This window comes from Spermophilus citellus (assembly GCF_964194105.1).
Source record: "Spermophilus citellus genome assembly, chromosome: 4".
NCBI lineage: Eukaryota > Metazoa > Chordata > Mammalia > Rodentia > Sciuridae > Spermophilus > Spermophilus citellus.
This window is the reverse complement of record NC_138185.1, coordinates 56,432,769-56,459,177: the sequence shown is the minus strand read 5'-3', so window position 1 is coordinate 56,459,177 and position 26,409 is coordinate 56,432,769. Positions and strand designations below refer to the sequence as shown.

General features: G+C 43.5%; 1 protein-coding gene across 1 annotated transcript in view; it reads right to left on the bottom strand.

The window, feature by feature from the left end:
• LOC308647609 (protein FAM169B-like) overlaps positions 1-26,409 on the bottom strand; it is a 70,298-nt gene that overhangs the window by 5,032 nt on the left and 38,857 nt on the right. The window contains exons 4-7 of the mRNA XM_081291865.1: positions 23,025-23,110; positions 17,397-17,574; positions 5,919-6,101; positions 2,225-2,353 (exon numbers count right to left, since the gene is read on the bottom strand). Of these exons, the coding sequence (XP_081147991.1) occupies positions 2,225-2,353; positions 5,919-6,101; positions 17,397-17,574; positions 23,025-23,110 (576 nt within the window). The remainder of the gene's footprint in view (positions 1-2,224; positions 2,354-5,918; positions 6,102-17,396; positions 17,575-23,024; positions 23,111-26,409) is intronic.

Below are 26,409 nucleotides of genomic sequence, written 5' to 3'. Positions count from 1 at the left end.
CAAGAGAGAGAACTTGAAAAACAAGTGAAGAAAGAATCACTAATTAAAGACAGAAACTGGGTGGCCTGGTGTGATGGCCAGGGAAGAGAAGATTCTGGAATGTGCCTTGTGTGGCGACCGGTGGGAAATTCTAGTCGGCTAACACTTGCTGATTTCCATGAAGGGAGAAGCAGATTAGAAACTGAGCAAGTGCAGAGCATCTGTGCGGATCCGTGATTGCATTTGCAGCCCCACTCACCAACTCGGAAAAAAACCTGGGATGTCAGCACTAGCTGACATAATGGTTACAAGATGAAGCTGGTTGGCAGAAAACCTTCCTGAGTGAATTAAAATCCTGACTCTGGGCCCTGGGGGAGACAAGAGAGTGTGGGTGAAATTGGGAACTAGCCATGCTTTACCCAGGGAGTGAAAAGACCCTAACTTCGAGTCATTTTTTTTAAATTATAGAGTTTTAGTGATCTAATTATATCCTAATTATAATGATGACCCTTCCTTCCTTCAAGGGACTCGAGCATGCTTCTGAAATATTCTCTGTGTAAGTCCTATCATTTGCTGTTTGAAAGTAGATGTTGGTGAATCTCAGAGTGAATTAAAGTGACAGATCTGGCATCTGACTCACAGATCAGCTTCCTCTGACCAGACCACACCGACTCCCAGCTCTTGAAATAACCCCCAGTGGAATTCTCCAGGAGGAAGCCATCTCCCCAATTAGGCAAAAGTCGTCCTCCTCCTCCCTTACCCCCTCCGGCCTCTGTGGTTTCCACATTCCAACATGCAATCCATTTTCTTTTTCCATCCCAGCCAAGCAACTGCAACCTCCAAGCACAAAGGCCATGGTCTCATTTGTGAGGCTCGTCCATAAACTCACACGGCTGGTCAGCTCAGTGCCCAGGGATACAGACTGGCTTCCCTTCAATCCTAACTTGATGCCACAGGGCAAGTCACTTAACCGCCTCATTAGGATCACAGTCATGGCCCTGCCACGGCCTCCTTCCCTGGTACCTAGTCACCCCATTAATATCTGTAAAAATCCATTAAACCTTCCAGCTGAAAGGTGCCATAAAAGCTAAGCCTATTACTATTATCATCAGTAAACTCCAAGGCACTCTTGCCTGTCACCACCTGAGGTAAATCAGTCACCCAGGTGGAGAGAAAACCAGGCACCTCAGGCCTATCAGCCCCCTAATGAGCCATCTGCAGCCATAGAAATGTCCAAAATTGACTTTGCCAGCAGCTCCCGTTCCAGAAGGGAAGAGAGCCAAGGCTTTAATTTGGGACAGTGAATTTAAACTGTTAGAATCCCCTGGTCTCCGAGGAACACACAGTCCCTGTGGCTTGAAGGGCTACTCCAACCCTGCCCTGGACCCTTACCTTGAGTGCAGAGCTTAGAGAGGCCTGCCACGTGCGGTCCTTCCCCACTTGGGCGAAGGGGAAAGAACACTGTCAGAAAGTAGCTTGGAAATCCAGAGACAGTGGGCATTCCCTGCTGACTATTTAAAAGACATCTCACCTCCTGCCTCCCTTGGGAACCACCAGCAAGGCCCTGTCCTCTCTTGAAAACAACCCTCCATTCAAACGCCAGACAAACTCACTGGGGCGCTGTCTTGAAAAACCCAGAACTGAAGACACCATGTGTGTCCATCAACAGGAGAGAAATAACGACACATCAGTACAGCATCATACTATGCTGCCGTTAAAAAGAATTAAACAGACAAAGCAACGGTTTAAAGAGCATTGTATGGTATGGCCCTTGACATAGGTGTGTGCTCCCCTCAGAGGAGAGAGGGAAGGGAGATGTGCTGCTCCCAGCAAACCCCTGGGCATCTTCTGAATTTTCATCCACGTGCACACCTCGCCTATTCAAAACAATCTTTGCAACTGATCCTAAATTAGACAGAGGCAATGGATCTTCTGCGATGTTTCACTGACCTATTGAAACTGTTAAAGGGGAGAGCCCCTCGACCTCAGAGATCCTAATTGTCAAGTTGGGGGAGATCTTTTTGAGCAAGATGGACGGGAACGTGTGCTTCATTCAGGAAGGAAGTGTAGAAAAAAGGATAAGATGCCACCAGGCAGATCTCATCTCCTTCTTTGTCCTTGCCATAACCTCAACAGAAAAAAAAAACACCTACAGGGGTCTGAATTAAACAGTGGAAGTTAATCTGTACTGATTCTGGACACTAGGCATAACTAGGACTAAGGGCACCGTTCCTGTTCCACTCACCCTCTGGAAGTCTTGCCTGCTGCTGAACCTTGAGCCAGATGTTGACACGCTGACCCCGGGCCCCCAGGGCCTCCACCTCCCACAGGCGGCCTCGCTCCTCTGGATGGGCCAACAGGAACTGCCTACAGACTGAGAGAGAGGAGAAGAAGCATAAGTCAGAAGACCCCACACACACAACCCTGGTTCACTCGGGGCCAGGTCTCACGTGTCTGCAGACTCAGGCAGCTTCCAATTCCTCCTGCAGCAACCCCAGCTCGCTACTCTGATCCCCGCTACCCTCAAACCACTCTCTCAGCAACCTCTCATGGACACAGAATTCTACCTGCTCATGGGGGCTCCCATTCTGTACTGGTTTTCTAGGGCTGCTCTAATAAAATACAGTTGTCCCATGGCAACCAAAGGGGATTGGTTCGCAGGAGCCACTGAAGACACAAAATCCAAAGTCCATACAGTTGCATTAAATAGTGTGGTCTTTGCATGTAACTATGCACATCTTCCTGTAGACTTTAAATCATCTCTAGATGATCTTTAGTACCTAATGCATGTAAATGCTATATAAATAGTTGTTATAGTTGTTACAATCCATGATTGGTTGAATCTGCAAATTTGGAACTTGCAGATATGAAGGGCTGACTATACCACAGAAATTCATAGACAGAAATTTATTTCTCACAGCTCTGGAAGCTGGAAGTTCAAGACCCAGGTGTGCCAAGTTTGGTTTCTCCTGAGTCTCTTCTCCTTGAGAATTGCTGTCTTCTCCCAGTGTTCTCACATGGCCGTTTCTGTGTATAGAGATCCCTAGTGTCTCTCTCTGTTCTTAAAAGGATACCAGCCATATTGAATTAGGGGCCTACCTGCATAAGTTCATTTCACTTTAGGGACCTTTTAAAGTCCCTACATCTCCAAGTACAGTTACACCACAGGCTTCAACATTCGGAGGGACACTATTCAGTCCCTAATGCCATCCCACTTAGGTTTTTTGTTGTTGTTGTGGTTTTGTTTTTGTTTTTGTTTTTGGCTGAGGACTGAACTCTGAGCCACATTCCAAGATATGGGATCTCACTAAGTTGCAGAGGCTGGCTTTGAACTTGCGACCCTCCTCCCTCAGCTTCCCAAGTCACTGGGACTACAGGAGTGCACCACCATGCCCAGCTCCATCCTTCCTCCCTGACCAGCCTCTTCTGCCTTCCTTCCTCTCCCATGGAAGCTTCCAAACTCATTGTCCACCAGACTCCTGGATTCCAGAGGCCCCTCACTGACTTGTGAGCCCATATTCACAGGATGAGCATCTTCACATGACAGTGCCCCGACTCCAGGCAAATGATAAAATGCTTTTGGTCCCGAAGGTGTCCATGGGGACTTCAAGTCTGCTCCTAACCTTTGAAGGGTCCAGGGCAAGAGTGCAGGTGGAAACATACAGAGCACAATGCTATTATAAAGGTGGAAACTGTGCCAGGAAAGTGGTAGATCTCACATGTTCTGCCCTCCTTGCTGACAAATATAACTTCCTAACAACCGAGAAAGCCAGTTTTAAATTTAGAATTCTTGGACACCTTGGAATTGTGCATCAGAATGTGGCAACACCAAGAGAGCCAGCCCCCAGTCTCCAACCCACTGCCTACCCGGCCTCCTCCTGCTCACCCCCACTCACACTCCATCTACATCCCACCAACAGCCATCCCTGGGGCCCACAGTTGTGCAGATGGGTGCCATGGTTCACCAGCATGGACACAGATCCAGGGATGGAGTCAGGCCCTCGGCAACACTGGCAGGAATTTGGGGGTTCTGGTATTCTGAGTGGATTTAGAGGGAGCGATATAGACAGGGGTGGGCACATCCCCTTGAGCCCATGGACTCCTCAACCCATGGAGAGGGATGCAGCAGAAAAAGGACTCAAAACCTGGAGCACGGAGCAAAAGTCCTCTTGTCTAGCTGCACTCAGTAAAAGCCTGACAGCGGGGTGTGGGTGGCTGAAGCCCCAAGATAAGTGTGATTCAGAATCAGCCCTTTCAAGTGTTTGCTGATGGAGCAGAGGAGGGGCAGTGGGGATCCACAGCACTGGCCCTTGCAACATGGGATCTTTGGCTTCTTTAGCAAGATAACCTGACATCCTGAGGTGCCCTGCACTGGAAAAACCAGCTTTCTCTGGAGACCCTTAGGGGGCTTGCACCAGGGCAGGGCAACTCTCTCCAACAGAGGCCTCAGAATTGAAGCAAGAATGAGGAGAAGAGATTGGCAGGGTGTGGATATAGATGTAGGACCAGCTGCCTGGGCCCCAGAACTGCCCAGCATCTGAAAGTGAGCTGCACAGTGCGGGTACCCTCGAGCACTCTGCAGAAACTCAAGGCTCTCCAGAGTTTAATAATAATAGCCAAAGGGTCTGAAAAATACCAAGAAACAACTAAACCCACTTGAGGGAAAATCGTTTGTGCCTGCTTTCTTTGTGATTTCAGAGCAAGAGAAGTTTATTTGCCTTTCCAACTTTCCTGTCCATTGTTCTCTTCATACCAGAAGGACCCTGGAAACTCAATACTAAGGATTCAAAAACATCTGAATGACACAAAGTGAGGCAAGGCCAAATTGAGCTAGTGTCCTTTCACGAGGTGACAAGGGGACCTGAAGAGATCTCTCCAGACACCCACTCTTACTGACTCAGAGTGATGTCTAGCAATTGAGTTTCCTCTGGCAAATGCAAACAAAGAATAGAAACCACTTGGAAAGAGATGCAGTAGGGTGATCGTGGAGGAAGGAGAGGCCTCCTTTTGTGGTGAGGGTGTCAGGGATCTTGGAACTCACTGCTTATGCAGTGTCTTTCCATCATCTCCCGCCTGCCCACAGCTCCTGGACTCTCCCTGTGGCTTCTAGTTCAATGGACAAAGTGATGAACTATAAGCTTCAGTTGAATGAGCCGAGTTACTGGGAGGATCCCGGCAGCAGTTCCCTGGATTCCACTTCTCCCTGAGGTTGATGATTTGTTTCTGATTACAGATGGTCCTTGACTTACAATGAGGCTGCCTTCCCCAAACACATCAGAAGTTGATAATTTGAAAATGCATGTAATACTCCTAACTGACTGAACCTCACGGCACAGCCCAGGCTACCTTAAATGTGTTCCGAACACTTACCTCAGCCTACAGCTGGACAAGCTCATCGAACACAAAGCCTATTTTATAATGAAGTGTGGAATATCTTGTGCAATTTATTGAACATCTGTATCCAAAAACCACTGGCAACACAGCCTCCTGTAGACTCTTGACTATTTGCCCTAGCCATCACGTGGCTGACGGGGAACTGTGGCTCACTGCCTGTTCCCACTGTCTCAAGAGACGGTATGGAACCACATACTGCTAGCTCAGGAAACATTAGAAATTCAAAATTTGAAGTACACATCCTACTGAATGTGTATTGCTTTCACACCACTTTAAAGTAAAGAAAAAAAAAATCCTAAGTCAAATCATCATGAGTCAGGGATCATCTGCATATTCAAATCCACTTCCCAGGTTGGGAAAGCTTTACTCCCAGAGATCAAAAATGAGGTCTCTGTGCTAAAACTGTGGAAGACTTCTCAGGAGGGAGGCAAAGCCAAGGCCTGCTGTGCCCCGAAGGGCTCCATCTGCTCAGAACCACCTAGAATGCACACGTGTTATTCACCACTGTTACCCAAATTCCTTCACACGCCATGCAGTGGGCTGACCTTGGTACATGGCAGGAGAGATTGGGCAACTGAGCCCCAAGGCATCATCTTCTCGGAAAGTCTCACAGAAGTCCTGCAGCATGGCTGTCCCTAGACCTTGGCGACGATGTTTCCTCCTGACAAACACAGTATCAAAGACAGGCAGCAGATAACATGCACCAGTGCCATCACCACACAGGCTGCCTGCAGGGGAAGCGGGAGACACACATTGTTTCCTGGGCTGGATGCTGCTCCACCAGGACCCTGTGGGACCCTCGCACAGCCAGCGTCATTGATATCACCTGGAAGCAGAGTTAGTTTCACAAGCTAAACAACTGGTGCTAAAACAGCAGACGATTCCAAGCCACCAGACTCTAGTTGACCCCTATTATTAATTGCTACAAGGGCAGTCCCTGGACCACTGCACTGAAGTGAAAAGCAAACCTGGGAGACTGAGAGGAGCAGGTGGCTCATATACCCAGACTCTTCAGATCTCTCCCTTCACCGAGACCTTCAGAGCCAATGACAATTATCTGAAAAACATCAAAGCCCTCTTTGGAAAAATGAAACCTGAATCCAGAGGATGTGGGCTAGGAGACCATCCCAACCTATCTCCAGAGTATGGACAAAAAGGGCTCACCATGTCCCGTTATAGCAAAATGCACGCACTTCCTATATCCACACCCCTCTGCATGTTTTGAAGTTCTTCTCCTCAAGAGATGGGGTCTGTTTCCCTCCTCCCTATAGTCTAGGCTGGCAACAGGGAGAGATCTGAAGAGTCTGAGCAACAGAATAAGACCAAGTGACAATACACCAATTCTGGGCCTGGGCCTCAGGTATTCGGTGTCTGTCTACCACCCGCCACAAAAATAAGCCCAGGCCAGGGCTGGAGTTGTGGCTTAGTGGCAGAGTGCTTGCCTAGCACATGTAAGTCACTGTGTTTGATTCTTAGCACCACATAAAAATAAATTTTAAAAAATAAAGGCATTCTGTGAGATGGACATCATTACCCTAGGGACTTGTATGACTACACATATGACATGACGCTACATCTTGTACACCAGAGAAATGTAAAGTTGTGCTGGAACAATGAATCAAAATGCATTTTTCTGTCATATATAATACCTAATTTTTGAATTTTTTTTTAGTTTTGTTATATGAAAATAAATAAAATTTTAAAAATAAAATAAAGGCATTCTGTCCATCTACAACTACAAAAAAAATTTTTTTAAAGAGAGAGTGAAAGAGAGGGAGAGAGAGGAAGAGAGAGAGAGAATTTTTTTAATATTTATTTATTTATTTTTTTTTTTTAGTATTTGGCGGACACAACATCTTTGTTTGTATGTGGTGCTGAGGATCGAACCCAGGCCGCACGCATGCCAGGAGAGCGCGCTACAGCTTGAGCCACATCCCCAGCCCCCCAAAAAATTTTTTTAAATAAACCCAGGCCAACCTGATACCATGACAGAAATATGGCCCAGGCATCTTGTGGTCCCAGCCAACCTCAAGCCAGCTCCAAGAACAAAGCCACCTTCCTGGCAGGTAGTTACCATGAACACATAGCAAGTTCAGCCAAGACCAGAAAACCACCCACTGAGCCCAGCCCAGAATATCAACCCAAGGAATTGTTAGTTAAATAAACATTCATGTCAAAAATGAATGAGTAGAGCAACCAGCTTCTCAGGAGTTTTCGATGGGCGGATTGAGAGAGAGTCCAAGGCCAGCCTGGGCAGCATAGTAAGAACCTGTCTCCTGTGGATGCAGCTCAATAGTGGAGCGCTTGCCTAGTTTGTGCGAGGCCTGGGTTCAACCTCTAGTACTGGAAAATGGAAGAAAGAAAGAAGGGAGGGAGGAAGGGGGAAATGGAAGGGAGAGAACATAATCTATATCTAACAAGGAACCTCAACTCACTTGAGACCATAATTGTAAAATATTTGTAATTTCAGCCTCAACATGCTTGAGAAGATAGTATCAACTTGTTTGAAATTCTATGACTTCAATTGACAGAAAATGAGGACAATGTCCCCCTAATGTGAAGTCTTCCAAAGCTAAGAAGGTGTATATTTATATAAAGATGTGATTCTACTCACCATAGCATTAAAACGCAGTAAATTCTTCCCAAATTGATTTATAATGCTAACCCATCAACACACCAGCAGGCTTTTTGGTGAAATTTGACAAGCTGATACTAAGTTTTAAATGAAATGTAGTCTCTGGAATAATCAAAATAACTATGAGAAAGAGCAAAGTCAGAAGCCTTCCACTACCCAATTTCAAGCCTTTGTCAAGTATTGAATTGAGTATCAAGTATTGGCTCAAAGGCAGATCAGTGGAACAGACCTGAAGTCCAGAAATAAACTCCTATGCTTCAATTTTCACAAAGCTGCCAAGGTAATTCAAAGGGGAAAGGACAGTCTTCCAACAAATGAGGCGAGATTATTGGACATTCATCCACAGGAAGAAAATGAATGTAGACACAGACCCTTCACAAAAAAATTAACTCAGATTGGATCATAGACCTAAATGTGAAAGCAAAACTATAAAAACTCCTAGAAGATAACATGGGAGACAACTGAGGATGACCTTGGGCATGGCAATGACTTTTCAGATATGACATTAAAGGCAAGATCCATGAAAGAAAAGGTTGACACAGTGGACTTCAGGATACAAGATGTCTGTGAACAGAGGAGTGAATAATGGTTTTAGTGTGGAATTAAGTGATGATTGGAAAAAGATTCTCTTCCCAGACTGTGGCTCTTCTTTCATTGCTGTGACTTTTATAACAGCCTACAGAATGACAGCACATCTCTGCAAAATCTCACTTCAGGAGGAAGGGATTTTTTTTGTTGACATAAAAGAGTGTTTTGGAAGAAAAAAAGAAGAAGAAGAAATAGAATGTCTGCTTGTGAAAGGCATCATCACAAGAATGAGAATACAAGCCACAGAGTGGGAGAGATCACATGAAAATGGCACATCTGATGAAGAACTGTTACCTAAGTCAGCCTTGGGGCACACTCTTGTAATCCCAGAGACTTGGCAGGCTGGGGCAGGAGGATCCCAAATTCAAGATCAGCTCTCAGTAACTTAGCCAAGACCCTAAGCAACTTAGAGAGGACCCTGTCTTAAAATAAAACATAAAAAGGGTTGGGGATGTTTCTCAGTGGTTAAGAACCCCTGGGTTCAATACCTGGTACCAAAAAATAAAAGTATTAGGTAGTTTTTTAAATTAAGTTGAACCCTCACCTCATGTCATACACAAAAATTAATTCAAGATGGAGTATAGACATAAATGCAAGAGCTAAAACTGTTAGTGCTTTTAGGGAAAAAATACACAATCTTGGGTTAGATGAAGAATTCTTAGAGTCAACACCAAAAGCATTCTTGATTGACAAATCTAACTTGATCAAAATTTAAAACTCTTTGTGTCGAAACACACCACCAGCAAAGGGAAAAGCCAAGCCTCAGACTGCAAGAAAATGTGTGCAAATACCATTAGTGATAAAATGCTGTAGCCAGAATAAAAGACTCCATAAGAAAACAAATAACCTCATTAAAAATGGACAGAAGATTTGGACAGACATTTCTTCAAAGACGACATTCACATGGCCAATTGTCAATGAAAAGCTATTCAATACCATTCATCATTAGGGAAATGCAAGTTTTAAAACCACAATGAGATGCCACTTTGAGCCTCCCAGAATGGCTAGAATCAAAAAGACAAGCAATAATAAGTGTTGACAAGGACATGCAGGAAACTGGAAACCTCAGATATTGCAGATGGAAGTTCACAGTGGTGCAGCTGGTTTGTGCAACCACTTGGCAGTTCCTGAAAAAGTTGAACATAAGCTTACCAATTAATGGAGCAAGTCTACTCCAGGGAACCTACCTACAAGAAATGAAAACACATTTCCACACAGATGTGTAGGTGAGTATTTATAGCCACATTATTCAAAATATTCCCAAACTGGAAACAATCCATCTGCTGATAGATCCATAAGAAAAATACAGTAGTATTTCAAACAGTGAAATATTACTCATCAATAAAAAGGAATGAAGTACTAACAAATGCTACAATTTACATGGATCTGGAAAACACTAAGCTAAGTGAAAGAATCCAAATATCAAAGACAATATATCGTATCATTGCATTTAGGTGAAATGTATAGGAAAGGCTAATTGGTAAGGAAAAAAGGCAGATCAGCGGCTGCCTAAGGCTGCAATGGAAACAGACTAACACCACAGACCACTTAGCAGGATAACATAAAATAAAATAATTGAATTATACACTTGTGATTGGTAAGCTTTGCAGGATAGAAAATTTTACTTTGATAAAATGGATTTTAAAAAGACACAAAGAGAACATGCATAGTAGGGTGACTAGAGTTTATAACAATTTATTGTGTATTTTATTAAGAACTAAAAGAGTGGAGTTTAAAGGTTTCCAACACAAAGAAACAATAAATGTTTAAAGAGATGGAAATGCTAATAACCTTGATCTGATCATTATACATTTTGTATACATGTTATCAAATATCATACATACCCCATAAATACACATCATTATTATTATGTGTTCATTTTTAAAGCTACATTGAATTAATCTTTTCAAAATATTTTAACAGATCAAATATAAAAAGGGAGAAAGCGTAATTTTACGTGGAGAAACTCACAGGACTCCCACCTTAATTGAGGGACCAAGGTTACCACTACCCCTAATGAGATGTCACCCACCCTGCCCTCTGTGCTCCCCTGTCCCCCAAACCTGTAACTCCAATCTAATCATGAGAAAACATCAGACAGATGTAAATTAAGGGACATTCTAAAATCACCTGACCAGTACTCCTCAAATGTGTTCAAATGACAAAAAAAAGAAAAAAACAAGAAATGGTCACAGACTGGAAGAGGAGACCCAGGTGACCCAGGTGACCTGAAGAGCAAATGCCTCGCACTGTCCTGGATCAGGGACCAGAAGAGAAGGAGGATATGAGAAGGAAATTAACTGATGCTAATTTTTTTGTTTTGGACATTGTACCACAGCTACATGAGATGTGGATATTAGGTAAGACGGGTGAAGGGCACACAGAGCCTTTCTGAACTTTCTTCATAATTCTTCTATATATCTAAAATCCCCTCAACATGAACAGCCAGAATAGGTTTTATGGATTTATGTATTTTATTGGACCAAATCTATAAAATCTATAAAAATCAACCCCATTTCTAGAGACTCATAACAATTAGAAAAAGTCTATAAAATGAGATATCGTTTCTCAGCCATCAGAACTGTAACCCCAGAGACCTTGGACAACACCAAGTGCTGGCCAAGATGTGATGCAAGAAAGCCTCCAGCCTTGGACGGGTGGAAATGTGAGTGGGCACAACTGATCTGCAACCCAGATGAGCACGACCTTCACCTAGAAATGCTGAGCTTGCACCTACTCCACAGCTAGGAAATTCCTAATAATTACATGCCACAGACCAGTGCTTCTTAAACCATTTTCATAATCACCAATCTGAGGAGCCTTTTTCAAAATTTGTTCCTGATCTCCACCTCCACCAAATGAAATACTGAGGGATAAGATTTTGTTGGATAGTGTCATGTTTTGAAGAGCCACAAACCACTCTAATATCTAAAATCTGTTTGCTCCCTGAGTTTGGATCTGAAGTGTCCTCTAAAATTCCACATGGTAAAGGCTTTCTCCACAGAGAGGTGCTGGTGGGTGGAGGCAGGACCTTCTGGAGGTGGGTCCCAGTGGGAGGTATTCAGGTTAGTGAGAGTATGTCCCCTAGAACAAAATTTTGTCACACTGGGGACAATACCTGTTCACTGAGGAGTACATGACTAGGTCAGTAGTTCTGAAACTTCAGAGTACACGGAAATCACCCGGAGGGTTTGTTAACACAGATTGCTAGGCCCTATAGAATCTCTGCTTCAGTAGGTCTGGGATGTGATCCAAGAATTCCTGGATCCTATAAAACATGAGCAAAACAAAACTGTGCCTGCTGGAGCCATCTAAAATGTAGAGTCACTCAGCAACGAAGAGCTGCCTGACAGTCTTGACTCGACACAGTCACAGTCCAGGCCGAGACTTTAGAAAAGGGATTCCTCCATGGAATATTATGGGATGCCTGACAAACCCGTGTCTCTTCTTTGAAATTACTCTTATCACCACCACAAAGAAATACAGCTGGATGGCCATATCTGAACCACAAAACCCATGTCAGACAGTTGAGCTAAAGGAGACCCAACGATCCACAAGAATCCCATCCAGAGGCCAGCAGGGCTGACCTGATTCTTTCTAGAACTTTGAATGAATGAAATGACATTAGGATTGCCATACATCATGAACCTTTAGGACAGGTGGAGCTAGAGGCCAGGTGGGCATCACAGCAAACCAAGGCAGAGTTCTAAAAAAGAAGTAGAAAAGGAAGCTGTTTTGCATCCATGAGACTGGATGGGTACCCACTATAGCATAAGGAGCCAGGTCGTACCTGATGAGCTTCTCCTATACCCTTCCAGAGCCTTCCTACCCTGCAAGTCCTGGAGTACACTCCTATTCTTTGCAACAGCAACCCCCTTCTCCTTGGATGACAGAGTTGGTACCAGAAACTGCACCACTCTCTCATCACTCAATTTTTGCTGCATATGTTTCCATTAATGTCCAGATGGTGACATGAGAGACTCCTGCTTAACAGGACAACAGTGCCAGGGGGACTGATGGGGCTGGTGTCTACAGAAGGCGAAAGCAGGAGGCCCCAGCCCAGGCAGGGCTGAGGACAGCTCCACAGCATCGCTGAGTCTCACAGGTCACAGTCTGAGTTCCTAATCACCTCATCTAATATTCTCAAGTGCCACTCGTTATGACTTCGTTCCTTTTGGGTATTCAGGAATCTGTAATGCAAAATTGTTCCTTTTAGATTTTTATGCAAACGCAAAATATTTATAAGCTCTGTCTTAAATTAGCCTCCTTTCCAATCCCCAATCCGGTATTCTCTCCCCCTGAATGTTAACAGTCTTATGGACTGGTGGTTTGGAAGCAAAAATTAAAGTAAACCCTCAATGATTTTTACTACCTAGGGAGAATTTTGGCACAAAACAGTGAAAAGACTAGAGTTTCAATATTTTGTAAGAAAGGCAATTAAGGAACCATTAAACAAAGAGAGAAATTCAAACCAGTCTGCTAGCAAAATGTTTCCTAAGAGAAGTCTACCTGTAAATATTTCATTCATTCTATACAAAGGCACCCACCTGCTTCAAAACTAAATAAGCCCCTCAGACATAAAGTGGCACAGCCTACTGATGAACACGTTGATGGGGACAAATCTCAAAGGCATTATGCTGAGTGATAAAGTCAATCTCAAAAGGTTGGATACTGCACAGTACTATTTACATGATATTCTAGAAAAGACAAAACTATAGTGATTAAGAAATTAGGGGCTGGGGATATAGCTCAGTTAGTAGAGTGCTTGCCTCACATACACAAGACCCTGGGTTCATCCCCAGCACCACAAAAAAAAAAAAAAAGGAGGAGGAGGAGGAGGAAAGAAAGAAATGACCAGGGGTTGATAGAAGCTAAGCGCAGAAGTCGGGGAATGAGGGAGGCAATGAATATAAAGTAATAACATGAAGGTTGGCTGTGTTATAGGGACATATGTGTAGCTTAAATTCCTAGAACTATAAAGTCCCCAAAGAGGCAATTTCAATCCTCAGTACAAAAAAAAAAAAAGAAAAGAAAATAGACAATTTCAAAGTCTCATACACAGAAAAAAAATGAATATGCTCCTTGACTTAATATATGGTTATATCCAAAAAGTAACCATCATAAAATGAAAATAATTGGAAACATATTCAACAGACCTAACCTACTGAACTCCCAGTTTAGTAGCACAGTACACTGCACAGTGTGGCTGTTGGGCTCCATGTTGGCAGGACTGACTGGCACTGTGGCCCCTTGCTGCTGCCCGCATCACCAAGAGTATTCTACCACATCACACTTTCCTAGAAAAACACCAGAATTCCAACTGCAGTTCCCGTTGAATATGTACCACTTTCACACCATCATAAAGTCCAAAAACAGTAAGTTGGATCAGCTTCTGTCATGGCCCAACTGTACCCTCTTCAATAGGTAGAACCTGCCCCTGGGACCCTGTGGATGTAGTGAGTTAGGCCTTTGGTTTTCCCAGCAGAATGAAACTACAACCTTCAGGCTAGCCCCAGCTGAATCAATAGATATTCTCCATTACTGGGAAAAGCTGAAGAGCTCACCACGTGCAGTGCCCACACCCTAAGATCAACACAGCACTTCCTAACACTGTGACGAGCACCATAGACAGAGCCGAGACTGAAGAACATCACTAACTGCTCAACTGCTGAACTATCCACCCTTCTGGTGGTCAGCTAAACCACACGTATCTGATAGTGATGCTGCAGTTTGGATGTAGCTAAAGTGTCCCCAAGGGCTCCTGTGTTGAAGTGCAGTGCTCCGCATGGTGCTCTTGGGAGAGCCTAGTGGGAGGTCCTGGAGTCTTGCTGGGGGCACTGCCCTCGGAATGGCTTAAGAAAGCTGTTACGTGAGCCCCTTTTGGTTGTTTCAAAGAGATTGTTATAAAAGCAACAAGCTTTTATAGCCCCTCCCCTTCTCTCAGCCTCCAAAACTGAACTAAATAAACCAGTTTGCTTTTATAGCTGGTCTGTTAGGTATTTCAGTATAGTGATGATAATGCAAGTGACTTTTCACAAATTATATGAGTAAAATAATAAATACTATGAATTATATCTGATCATCAACTAAATTACTTTTCTGTTTGCCTTACCTACATGCTATTAATAACAATCATTTTTAAATTCATCTAAGTAAATTCTTCTCTCAACTACAAAATGAGATGAGGAGATAAGGGATTAAAAAAAAAGTCCTCCATCCATACCTGAACTCTCAAATAATGATGGTAGAAAGAAGAGATCATGCAAATCTTCACATGTAAATTTTTTAAAATGCTTAAAGATACTATAAGACATCCAATAGCTGATAGAAGCCAGAAATCTAATTTCTGAAAACAGGTAAAAACCTGTGAATTTGCAGCTTATTGGCTAGAGAATATAATTCCAACTTCAAGGCTACAGAAAACATTGATGGAGAAAACTGTAGCCAGACCAGGTAAATGTATCAGATACGGAGAATTCAGAAGTAGGAAAGCACCAGAAATTTAAAAAGAAAGTTCTGGCAGCATGAGAACCACAGGATGAGCACGACCAAATGCAGAACATAAACTTCCTGTGTCAGGCATGGTGGCGCACGCTTGTTATCCCAGCAGCTTGGGAGACTGGAGCAGGAGGATCGAGAGTTCAAAGCCAGCCTCAGCAAAAGTGAGACTAAGTAATTCTGTGAGACCCTGTCTCTAAATAAAATATGAAAAAGGGCTGGGAATGTGGCTCAGTGGTTAAGTGGTCCCTGGATGAAGAAGAAGAGGAAGAGGAAGAAGAACAAGAACAAGAACAACTTCCCAAATCCCCAGTTTATAGCTAATTTATAAATTAGTAAAGGAGACCTCAAAGGAATGGGGGGAAGCGGCAAGCAGGGGGAAATCAAGAAATTAGAGAGAGATCCACTCTTGAAAGATGGAACTTTCAGTGAGTTGGGTACTTTTCTTAACCAAGGGTACTCTCCAATTTGGGTGGCTTAAGTGGCATAAGGCTGAAGCAAAATGGTTCAAAGGATCAGAGTAGAGTCCAGAACTGGAAGAAGTAAGAACACTACTGAGAAGTTAAGTCACACCCATGTCCAAAGCTTGTCAGTCCAGGACTCACAGAGCAAGACTAAAGAAGCAGCCACAGGAAGTCAAACGATGTCAGCAGCCAAGTATCATAAAGGAGACAAAGTTGGCAGTTTGAATCCAGGTAGATTAGATGCCTTCTAGCACAAAATCCAAAAGTCCTCAGAAAACAGAGGAATTCATTTTCTGCAATATGGTTGCCATTTTTTTTCAACCAAAAATTCCTAAACATGCAAAGAAACTGGAAAGTATGACCCATCCCCAGGAAGGTGGGGAGTGGTCAGTTATATTCAATATAATTGACTCTAATAGCTATCAGTAGACAAGGACTTCAAAATAGCTTTACAGATATGTTCAATTAATTAAAATGAAAAAATATATGGTCAACCAGCAAATGAATATAGAATTTCAACCACAAAAACTGAAAACTAGAAATATTCATTGGAATTCTAGAACTGAAATACAAAAATAACACTTTCAAGGGACTAAACAACAGATGATAGATGGCAGAGGAGCCTGACATAGATCAACAGTGGTCAGATCACACTGATGAGAGTGAATATGAGATCAAATAAATCCTGGACAAGCAGAGCATACACACGATGTAAACAGAGTTCAAAACCAAAATCAGTTCTTTCTCCCCAAAGAAAAACATTCAATTCTGACAACATCACATCCACAAGTGGTTTATTGGGATTTTTTTTTTTTTTTTTTTTTTTTTTTTTTGCTAAAATTGAGAACTTTGGAGAACCAAAGATAGTGCTGGGACCAGTTGGATCAGAGACATTGACAAGACTTTCAAAGCGAAATAATCTGTTGTTCAAACACAACTTTAAAGAAGAGCCCCATCCCTTCAAGCAAAGTGCTCCTTACACTGTGGTGCTCACAGCTGCCCCTCAAAATAAGGCCCAGTCGCTTTACCCAACCTGTGATCGTGTGTGGCCGGACTCACTCTCTTCTGAGGTAATGTCTACACATCTTGGCATCGAGTGCCTTCTCCTCCACATGTCACCTGTTAGCAAGGGTATTTTTTCCTGACAGCTAATTGGTAACATACAGAAAAGAAATGTAAAAAACACTGTGCTTAAAAGTTATTGTACATCATTAACCACCACAAGTGGTTTTTTTTTCTTTTTTTAGCTTATTTTTTATTTATATATGACAGCAGAATGCATTATAATCCTTACTACATATATAGAGCACAATTTTTCATCTCTGGTTGTATACACAGTATATGCACACCAATTCGTGTCTTCATACATGTACTTTGGATAATAATGATCATCACATTCCACCATCATTAATAACCCCATGCCCCCTCCCTTCCCCTCCAACCCCTCTGCCCTATCTAGAGTTTGTCTATTCCTCCCATGCTCCTTCTCCCTACCCCACTATGAATGAGCCTCCTTTTATCAAAGAAAACATTTGACGTTTGATTTTTGGGATTAACCTCCACAAGTGTTTTTTACAAGGGACATGGGACTGCCTAGGAATCAAAGAGTCAAACTTTTCAGCCTGCTGGTCATTGAGATGAGACATGCACTGAAAATGAAATCCATACCTTAGGTTTCGTTACACAACAGCTTAACTGGCAGTATACTTCCTGTGCCAGGAGATCCTCTCCAAGTAACACTTGTGCTAAAGGTGTACCCAGGACAGCGGGACATCTCCAGTCCCCTCCCTCCCAGCACCTGAACTGGTGGCAGCCCCCAGATACCATGTGACCTTCACCTTTCACATTGGTTGTGTAAAATCCAACAGCTGCTCCATTTCTCCACAGAATTTTTGCTCGCTCCTTCACAGAATGAGGCAAAAAAAACATGTCATCATCATCCAAACTTCTCTCCAGTCTTCCAAAAATAATGACATTTAGAACGAAAAGTACAATCCTTTCCCCAAAGGACTGAACCTTTAAAGACAAAAATGGAAAGAAAGAAAGAATAATCACCAAGTGAGATCAGAGGGGATACATTTTGCACTTGGCATCCACGGCACGCTAGGCCACGTGTGTGCTCCCCATCACAGGGTTACTTCTGTGTTCAACAGCCAATATGTGAATCATGGTGTCTCCACTGACCTGTTGCACCAATGTGGCCTCCAGGAGTCCCCAGGGCAACAGATGTGGAATGCGCATTGACAGAGCACAATCAATCACAGGCTAATGAAACAGGAAGTTACCTCCGAGGAGGGTGGGTCAGGGCAGGCCATTTTGGCAGATTTGCTGGGTATATCCTGAAATAAACCTAATCTGACCTTTTAAACCATGGCCTGGCCCTAGAATTCTGATCTAAAGAGGAGGGGAAATAATTGGAAAGATCAATGGCTACATCAAAAAATAACGGATTTTCAATAGTTTGTGATAGATGGCAAACACACCCTGGAGTCCTAACCCCAGAGAATGACTGAGAATTAAGGCCCACCCCACTGCTGAACTCTCTTACCTATAATCAGATCTTCATATAAAAGAAAACTGCATTATGGTCAAAATCATGCCTGTGGAGTTATAAGCTTTCTCCTTTACAAGGCAAAATGACTTCACACTCCCGTCTGCTAAAATTCTCTGCATCTGTGTAGCCCATGAATGGCAAATATGTGGCCAAAATCAGTGACTTTGCTCCTGTACTCACAGCAGACATAGCTATTTGGCTAAGCCTGGAAGCTGTACTAGTCATCTTTCTGTCACTGTGACAAAGAGAAAACAGAGATAAATAAGCTTTAAAAGAGGAAAAGTTCACCCTGGCTCACAGTATCAGAGGTTTTAGTCCATGGTTACTAGGTCCTGTTGCTTTGGACCTGTGGCAGCACAGTACATCATGGCAAGAGCACATGGCAGAAGAGGCCTAATTACCTCATGGCAACCAGGAGGCAAGGAGAGAGGAAGGGGATGAGGTCCCAAAATTTCTTTCAAGGGTATGCCACCAATGACCTAACTTCCTTCCACTAGGTCCTGCCTCCTAAAGATTCCAAGACCTTCCATCAGCATCACCGTGGGACCAAGTCTTTAATATATGGGCCTTCGGGGACACTTAAGATCCAAGATATAGCAAATGTGGATGAAACCAATCAGCTATTTCCACAATGACAGTATTATAGGGGGATTTTACTCCTACAACACTGTTGTTTGACAGCCCACACGTTGTGCTGTTGTGTGGGTATGCTGTGTGCACAGACGTGTGTGTCACCACCACATCAGCACACCATTAACTGGGTTGTGACTTCCACCCACGCACTACCATTTGATTCTCATCACCTGCTGGGGAGGTCCTGGTTTACAGGTGAAGGAATTGAAGCTCAAAGAAGGTAAGTGATTACTTTTATTGATTTTCCTGCCTGCTTTCAAAGAGAACCTGAGAAATCTGGACAAGGGCTCTGCAGAACCAGGTTGCAAAACTGGCAGGGCTTCTGAGTCCCAGGCCAGTGCGCCTGCTCAAGCCCAGCCAGGCACTGATTCCTTCTGCACCCTTATTTGTTAGAACTGAGACTTTTGGAAAGACAAAGTTTAATGCAAATATTAATGTTTGGCTTTATATTTAACATTTGACCCTTAGACAGTCATCATCACCATCATCAGCACCCAGACTTTCTAGGAGACCTTCAGCCATTCACAGCTCTTTGAGCCTCAATTTCCCCTGAGAAAGAGGAGGCCAAGGAGGAGGAGGAGGTCACTGAAGTCATCTCTAAAACACTCATCTGGTTTTCAAATGCTTTGATAATAAAAATAAGGCAGCCTGCAGCACCCTCGTAAATGGCACAGTGTTCAGTGCCAGTCAACTTATTAATTGGCCCAGAATGTAAAATATTTTACCTTTATCTGGAGCCAGATCTTAGATGAGGAAGAGATTTGTGGAAATCTAACCAAGCTCAGCTCTGAGAAGCCGCCACATTCTGTGTCTCAGACAGTGGCAACCAAATCAAGTTCAGATTTGGAGAACAACTAGCTAGTCTCAAAACCCAATCGGCGTGATGTGGGAGGTTATATTTTTCAACTCATAAAATCAAAAAGTTCAGGGTAAGCCAGAAGACAAAAACAGATTGCATCTGGCAGAAGGGAAATATCCAATCAAAAACTGGCAGGAGAAAAAGAAGAAAAACAAAATGACCTTAATTTATTCAATTTCCTTACAGAGGGGGGGGAAATGTGTGACATATGATTTTTTACTTAGAAACATTTCGAAAACATAAAACTAAGATCCAGTTCTAATCCCTCCTTAGGACCATTAATTATGTTAACAGAGAGAGCATTAAGAAGGCTTTTTAGGTAATTAATGAAGAATGACTGGCTAAAAAAACATATGTAATTAAAAGAAAAACCAAAAAAATGTAAAGACAAAGTTCTACAAGCAAAGAAAAGAAATATTCTCATGTTCAGTGGGAATATAACTTTACAACATGGTTTATTAAGAGGCATCCAAGGTTCTTTCTGTTCACAACACAGGTCACATTTCCAAAAGGTGGGTAGGGGGTTGTTCATCTAAACTCAAAAGAGATGACAAATGAAAGAAGTCTCCACTCTCATTCTGAAACATATGTATAGAGCAATCTGATTCTCCCTAGCATTCAGAACAACCAAACACTAAGTAGTCACCTGGCCCACTTGTCATAAAAGAGCCAGGACAACACAGCCAGGCACATCAGGCACCACACAGGGTTCATTCATGCTCTTTTGTTGAATCTCAAGCCATCATGAATTTACTGGAAGAAAATCCTTTGCCTACTGGGCATGGTGACACACAACTTGGCAGGCTGAGGCAGGAGCGTTGCAAGTTCAAGGCTACCTACGGCAACTTAGTGAGGCTCTAAACAACTTGGCGGACCCTTTCCCAAAATAAAAAAATTTAAAAGGCTGAGGATGTTGCTCAGGGGTTAAGAACCCCTGGGTTCAATCCCCGGTATCAAAAAGAAAAGGAAAATAAAATCCTTTGCCAATAATACCTATGGAGTCAATTAAAACCAGACCTAAAACAGACAACCCACAGAATGGAAAAAGAATAGTTGCAAATCTTGTAAGTGATAAGGGACTTGCATGAAACAGTCCTACAATGCAACAGTAAATGTCAAATAATCCAATTAAAATGAGGGCCAAGGATCTCAACAGACATTTTCCCAAAGAGGGTGTACAAATGGACAGTGAGCACTAAAAAGATGCTCTACATCCTTAGCCATGGGGAGACCATTTCATACCTGCTGGGGTGGATAACATAAAAGATAGACAAGCATCGGAGTTGGCTAATGGGCTATAGAGACAATGCAACCCTCCAACACCAATGGGAGGGATGTAAAAATGGTGCAGGGGCTGTGGAAGGCAGCTTGGCACATCCTCAAAATTTGACATACAGAGTGAACATATGACTGGCAATTCCACTCCCAGGTATATGCTCAAGAAAACTGAAAATATATGTCCTCACAAAAGCACTCATAGAAGTATTATTCGTAGCAGCTACAAAGTGGAAACAAGTCAACGCCCATCAACTGATGAATGGGCAAACAAAATGCTGTGTGTACCTACAAAGGACCAATATTCAAGCAAGAAAAGGAACAAAGCCTTTAAACATGTTAGAACAGGGATGAACCTAGGAAGATGACACTAAGTGAAAGGGGCTAATCACGAAAGGCCACGTGTGTACAGTTCCATTTCTAAGGCAGGTCCAGAACAGGTAAATGTATTGAGGCAGAAAGGAGATCAGTGGTTACCATGGGCTGGGGAAAGAGGGGCGTAAGGGTGCAGGGTTTCTTTGGGGATAAGGAAAATGCTCTAGAACTGGTGGCAATTGATGTACACTAAAAATCACTGAGTGGCAATCTTCAAAAGAGTGAAATGTGTGGTATTTGCATTACCTCTCAGTGAAGCTGTTGTTTAAAAAAACTAAATTTTTAAAAATTTTTCAACAGAAAAAAGAAAAACTAGAACTTATTCTCCAAACTGAACTTGAACAAACACTGATAGGTCGATGTTTATTGAAGCCCATGTACATCCAGTGGCATCCCAGACAACTGTGGATAGACCCACCATTTCAAGACTGCAAAGAAGCATGGTCTTTCTCTCCACCTAAAGAATCAATATAAATATGAAAACAGGCAGATATGAGGCAAACTGTCCAAACTCTTGGCTGGTTACTACCCTCCTCACTAACCTCTGTCCTAGCCATAGTTCAGTCACAAGGACTCTGCCAGAACCTCTCAGGAGCTGCTGCTGGGCCTGCCTTCACCTCACCATCCCAGGGCTTTGCTTTATAAGTACTCTACAAAGTTACAGCACTTGAAAGACACCAAACCTGACTGACTGTCAGAGAGACTGGAATTGATACCCAGCTAAATCGTCGTTACCCACTCTGTGACGCAGTCTCAATCTCTTCATGTGCAAAACAAATTCTGAAATCCAATAAGCCCTGTTAAAAGTCTGAGGCAATGTACAGGATAGATACATTTCTGAATCTGATGCCTATGAACGTCTGAATGCATCAAGCAGAACTTTCCCACACAACAGAGACAGTAGAGATGATAGTTTCCAAACTCAGGCATGAGAGACCACTCAGGAAGATAAAACAGACTTCCCATCAGCCAGGGAAGTATTGAACATAGCCAGCTCTTACCATTTCCCTTGCTGCACTGTATTATGGGTTGAATTGAGTCTCCCCAAAAGATCTTGAGGCCCTCACCCCTAGTACCTCTGAATGTGACCTTATTTGGAAGTGAGCTTTTTGCAGGTGAAAAGACCAAGATGAGGGCATTAGGGTGCTCCTAATCCAACCTTTTAAAAAGGGTGAATTTCAAGTTAGACATCTCCACAGAGGAAACCTAAGATACATACAGTGCATCAAGTGTCATCTTCAAGCCAAGTAGACTGAGGCCATCAGAAGCTGAGAGGGAGCCTGGATCATATTCTCAGAACCTCAAAGGGAAGCAACTGTGGACTCCTTGTTTTGCATTTTCAGCCCCCAGACCTATGAGACTATCAATGTCTGCTGTTTGAGCCACCCAGTCTGTGGTAGTTGGTGAGGGCAGTCCTAGGAAGTGAGTCACAAAGGTGAACTGCTGCATATTATTAACATGATATTAAGTATGGTGACTCTGAAAACCCTGTTTTCACTTAAAACTACATTGCCCGCCTGGAGTGATGGTGCCCACCTTCAAACCTGTAATCTCAGTGACTCAGGAGGCTGAGGCAGGAAGAATACAAGTTTGAGACCAGTCTCAGCAACTCAGCAAGATCCTTTCTCAAAATAAAAATAAATAAATAAACAAACAGGACTGAGCATGTGGCTCAGTGGGCAAAGCACCCCCTGGGGGTTCAACAATCCCCAGTACTAAAATAATAATAATAACAGTAAAAATAACAATAATAAACTTGCATCACCTCACCTTCACGAGACCTTCTCTTGTGGGATCAGAGGTTCTTAGTACATCTTCTGTGGACCACCAGGATTCCTTTAGGTAAACAGCCACAACTAAAGAGAAAAACCAAGAGGAAATGATGGCGTCACAGCCAACCAGCCACCAGGGAATCCCAAAAGCATGGAGCCAGAGAAGGTGCAAAAGATTCTTTGTAGATAAAGCAATGATATTTTTAGAGCTGAAGTTTCTAAGAGCACTGACCAGGGCAGGGCATGACCATCTCTCACAGGATATCACAGATGCTTCATAGATGGCTCATCAATGATTCCAAAGCAAGACAAGATATACCCCCATGTTGTTGGGAAAAACAAGATACACACCAATATTGACACATTTGATGGATGAGAATTACATTTTTCACATGATGCAAACATCTATCAGTCCAATCATTGGCGACAAGTCAGAACTCCCCACAGCCAGTGAAATCCTACATTATCTAAGGGCACTGAGGGAACTCAAGGAATTCCTGCATAAGGAGCGTCACTATAGTGCTGGGCTCGGGGCTGCCTTCTTTCATTCCCACAATGAAACTGCTATCAGCACTTCTCTGAGGACACTGAAGCTGAGACATGAAGTAACTTGAAGGCAACCAGCCAGAAGGGACAGAGGTGGGATCTGCCCTGGGGCACTGGACTCTAAATCCAGAGATGAGGTCTGCTCTTAGGAATGGGGTGAAACGTGTGGGGCGGAGGAGCATCTCTGGATAGGAAGGTGCTGGGGCTAGGATTCACCAAAAGAGGGAAGGATTGCTCTCCTCTTCCCACTCTTCCCCCATCCCCATCTGCAGTCCCTGAGGCCTGTTGATTCTGCCTCAAAATATCTCTAGGACCAAGTTTGGATGTGGGTCCTATAACTTAGAAGGAGACACCAGGACACATTCCCAGATTCCTCATCAGAACTGTCCAAACCAATCACCTGAGTTGACTGAGAGGGTCCCCTGCAGATCAGCTCTCAACACCTAACACAGAGCTGGTGCAAGGTAGGGGCTCAGTGTCTACTTTATAAAGCCAATTGGTGAGTTGATTCTCTCCTCCTCCTCCTCATGCTGCAGTCACCACATCCCATCAGGTCCTGCTCCCACTCAAGATCTCCTCCACAGATGACTGAAGTTGTTCCTCTTCCCGTCCCCAGCTCAGTGTCCCCACCCCCCCAGCCTCTCCCTACTGAGCAGTCATTCCGAAGGTAAACCCCATCATGGCCACTGCCTCTGGATCTCCACTCTTCAACCCACGTTCCTTGATTAAGAATTGCATTTAGGGGCTGGGGATGTGGCTCAAGCGGTAGCGCGCTCGCCTGGCATGCGTGCGGCCCTGGTTCGATCCTCAGCACCACATACCAACAAAGATGTTGTGTCCACCAAAAACTGAAAAATAAATATCAAAAGTTCTCTCTCTCTCTCTCTCTCTCTCTCTCTCTCTCTCTCTCCTCTCTCTTTAAAAAAAAGAAAAAAATAGAATTGCATTTAAACACCAAAATTACTTGTTTTCTGATATCTTTTTATATCCCTTTTATCAACATTTTTATAACTGCTTCTCAAAACAGGTATCTGAGCCTGAGGGATCCAGAAGTCACAGAATTAAAAGATGTACTTTCACCACCAAACATCAACATGGAGTTGAAAACAAGTCACTGTAACATTTGACGCAAGTTCCAAGACTTTAAAGTACATTTTGTGGAACACTTGGGGTAAGCTGGCATGCCCTTCTTCCCTGTCCTGCTCTGCTATTTAAGAAATTTTAGTAGAAAACACTGGAAGATCAGACTACAAGGCAGGAGCCAGGTGTCCAACGAGACGGCATAGCCAGCCCCTCTTCTCCAAAGATGAACAGCATCTAACCTGCTACTCGGCTTCATGTCAGTGGTGAACTATCATTTCTGACAATGGTTCCAAAATTCATAGAACCAGCTGAGAGAGAAGGGCCAATTAAATGCTTGACATATGCCTTCATTTATTCAACATAATTCATTTCCAAAACGGAGCCTCCTAGAACTTACAGGAGCTTTATAAAGCCATAAGGGTTATTTTCATGCTTAACAAGGTGAACTAACCTAAGATGTTCTGCTTACTAATAGATTGCGTTTCCATAACACAGATGTTCAATTTACTAATACAGTTTCAAACAGAAAACAGGTTCACATGGTACCTTGCAAGTTTTACAGTGCACTGCAGAGCATTAATTAGTCCCACAAGGTGTCACAAAATAGATTGAACTGGTTGAAGTCTTTTTTCAAAAGTCATCTTGAACTGCTAAATGCATATAATATCAAAAGTGAAGTCCAATCCAATCTAAGAATCTAAAACACGTGTTCCTTAAAACCAACTCTTGAAAAACCACAAATTGGCCTTCTGGAAGGCAGTAGCTTTTGATCAGTGAAGCATGATCCCTCATCCAGAGGAAACAGCAAAGAGAGATGGCAGCAGAGCTCTTGCAGAGAGGCTGCCCCAAGCTCAGCAAGGACAAATGATGGATCAGGGGAACTGACAGGTGCCGCAGAGCCAGCCTCGGGGCATCACTGCCAAGATCCTGGAGCCAGCCAGCTCCAAGCATTAGAAAATAAAAAGCACAACATCCCGTGTTTTTAAAAAGGAAAAATACCACCCAGATCAGCATCCCCCAGCTCTCCACTACCCAGGGCCTGGGAAGAGACCGATACATGCAACAAGTTAGGCCATTGTGAGACCAACCAGAAGGGTGTTGTGAAGAGCCAGTCTTGCTGTGCCAACAAAATTTCCCTCTCCCTCTGAGTGACAGGTGACACAGACTACAAGGAAGATGTCAGTAATGGATTTTGTTCTATTACTCTCACAGATTTCCAAAACAAGACAGTGAGGTCCCTAAGCAAACTCTCAGTGGCCCAGATGTACCCAAGGTGAAGCAAGATCAACTGAATTCAGCTCTGCTTGGCTGAGTTGTGGACTGCACAAACAGCATGTCCTCACTCCTTGGGGAATGAGCCTCCATCCTGATCCCTGGGAGCTGGCAGAATGCAGAAGGAGAGAGAGTTAAACAAGCGGTTCCAACACAGGGCAGGGCATGATGGATCCTAGAACTGACTGACATAAGGACCCATATGAGGGGAACTGCAAGTGTCCAGAGAGCTCACTTACTTTGGATCACTGGGTAAAGTTTCAACAGGCAGAGACACCAGGTAAGGCACTGCGGACAGGTGGGGATAACGTTGAGCAGAGGCACAGAGCCCTTCAAGTCTGAGGCCATGTTTAGACAAACCAAACATCAGGGAAAGCCAGTGAGAACTAATAAAAAAGAAACAACTGCAAACTCTGGCTCAGCCAGATGCCAGCTTCATTCACTCTCAAGTCTAACAGATCTCAGCACCAATGGACAGCAAG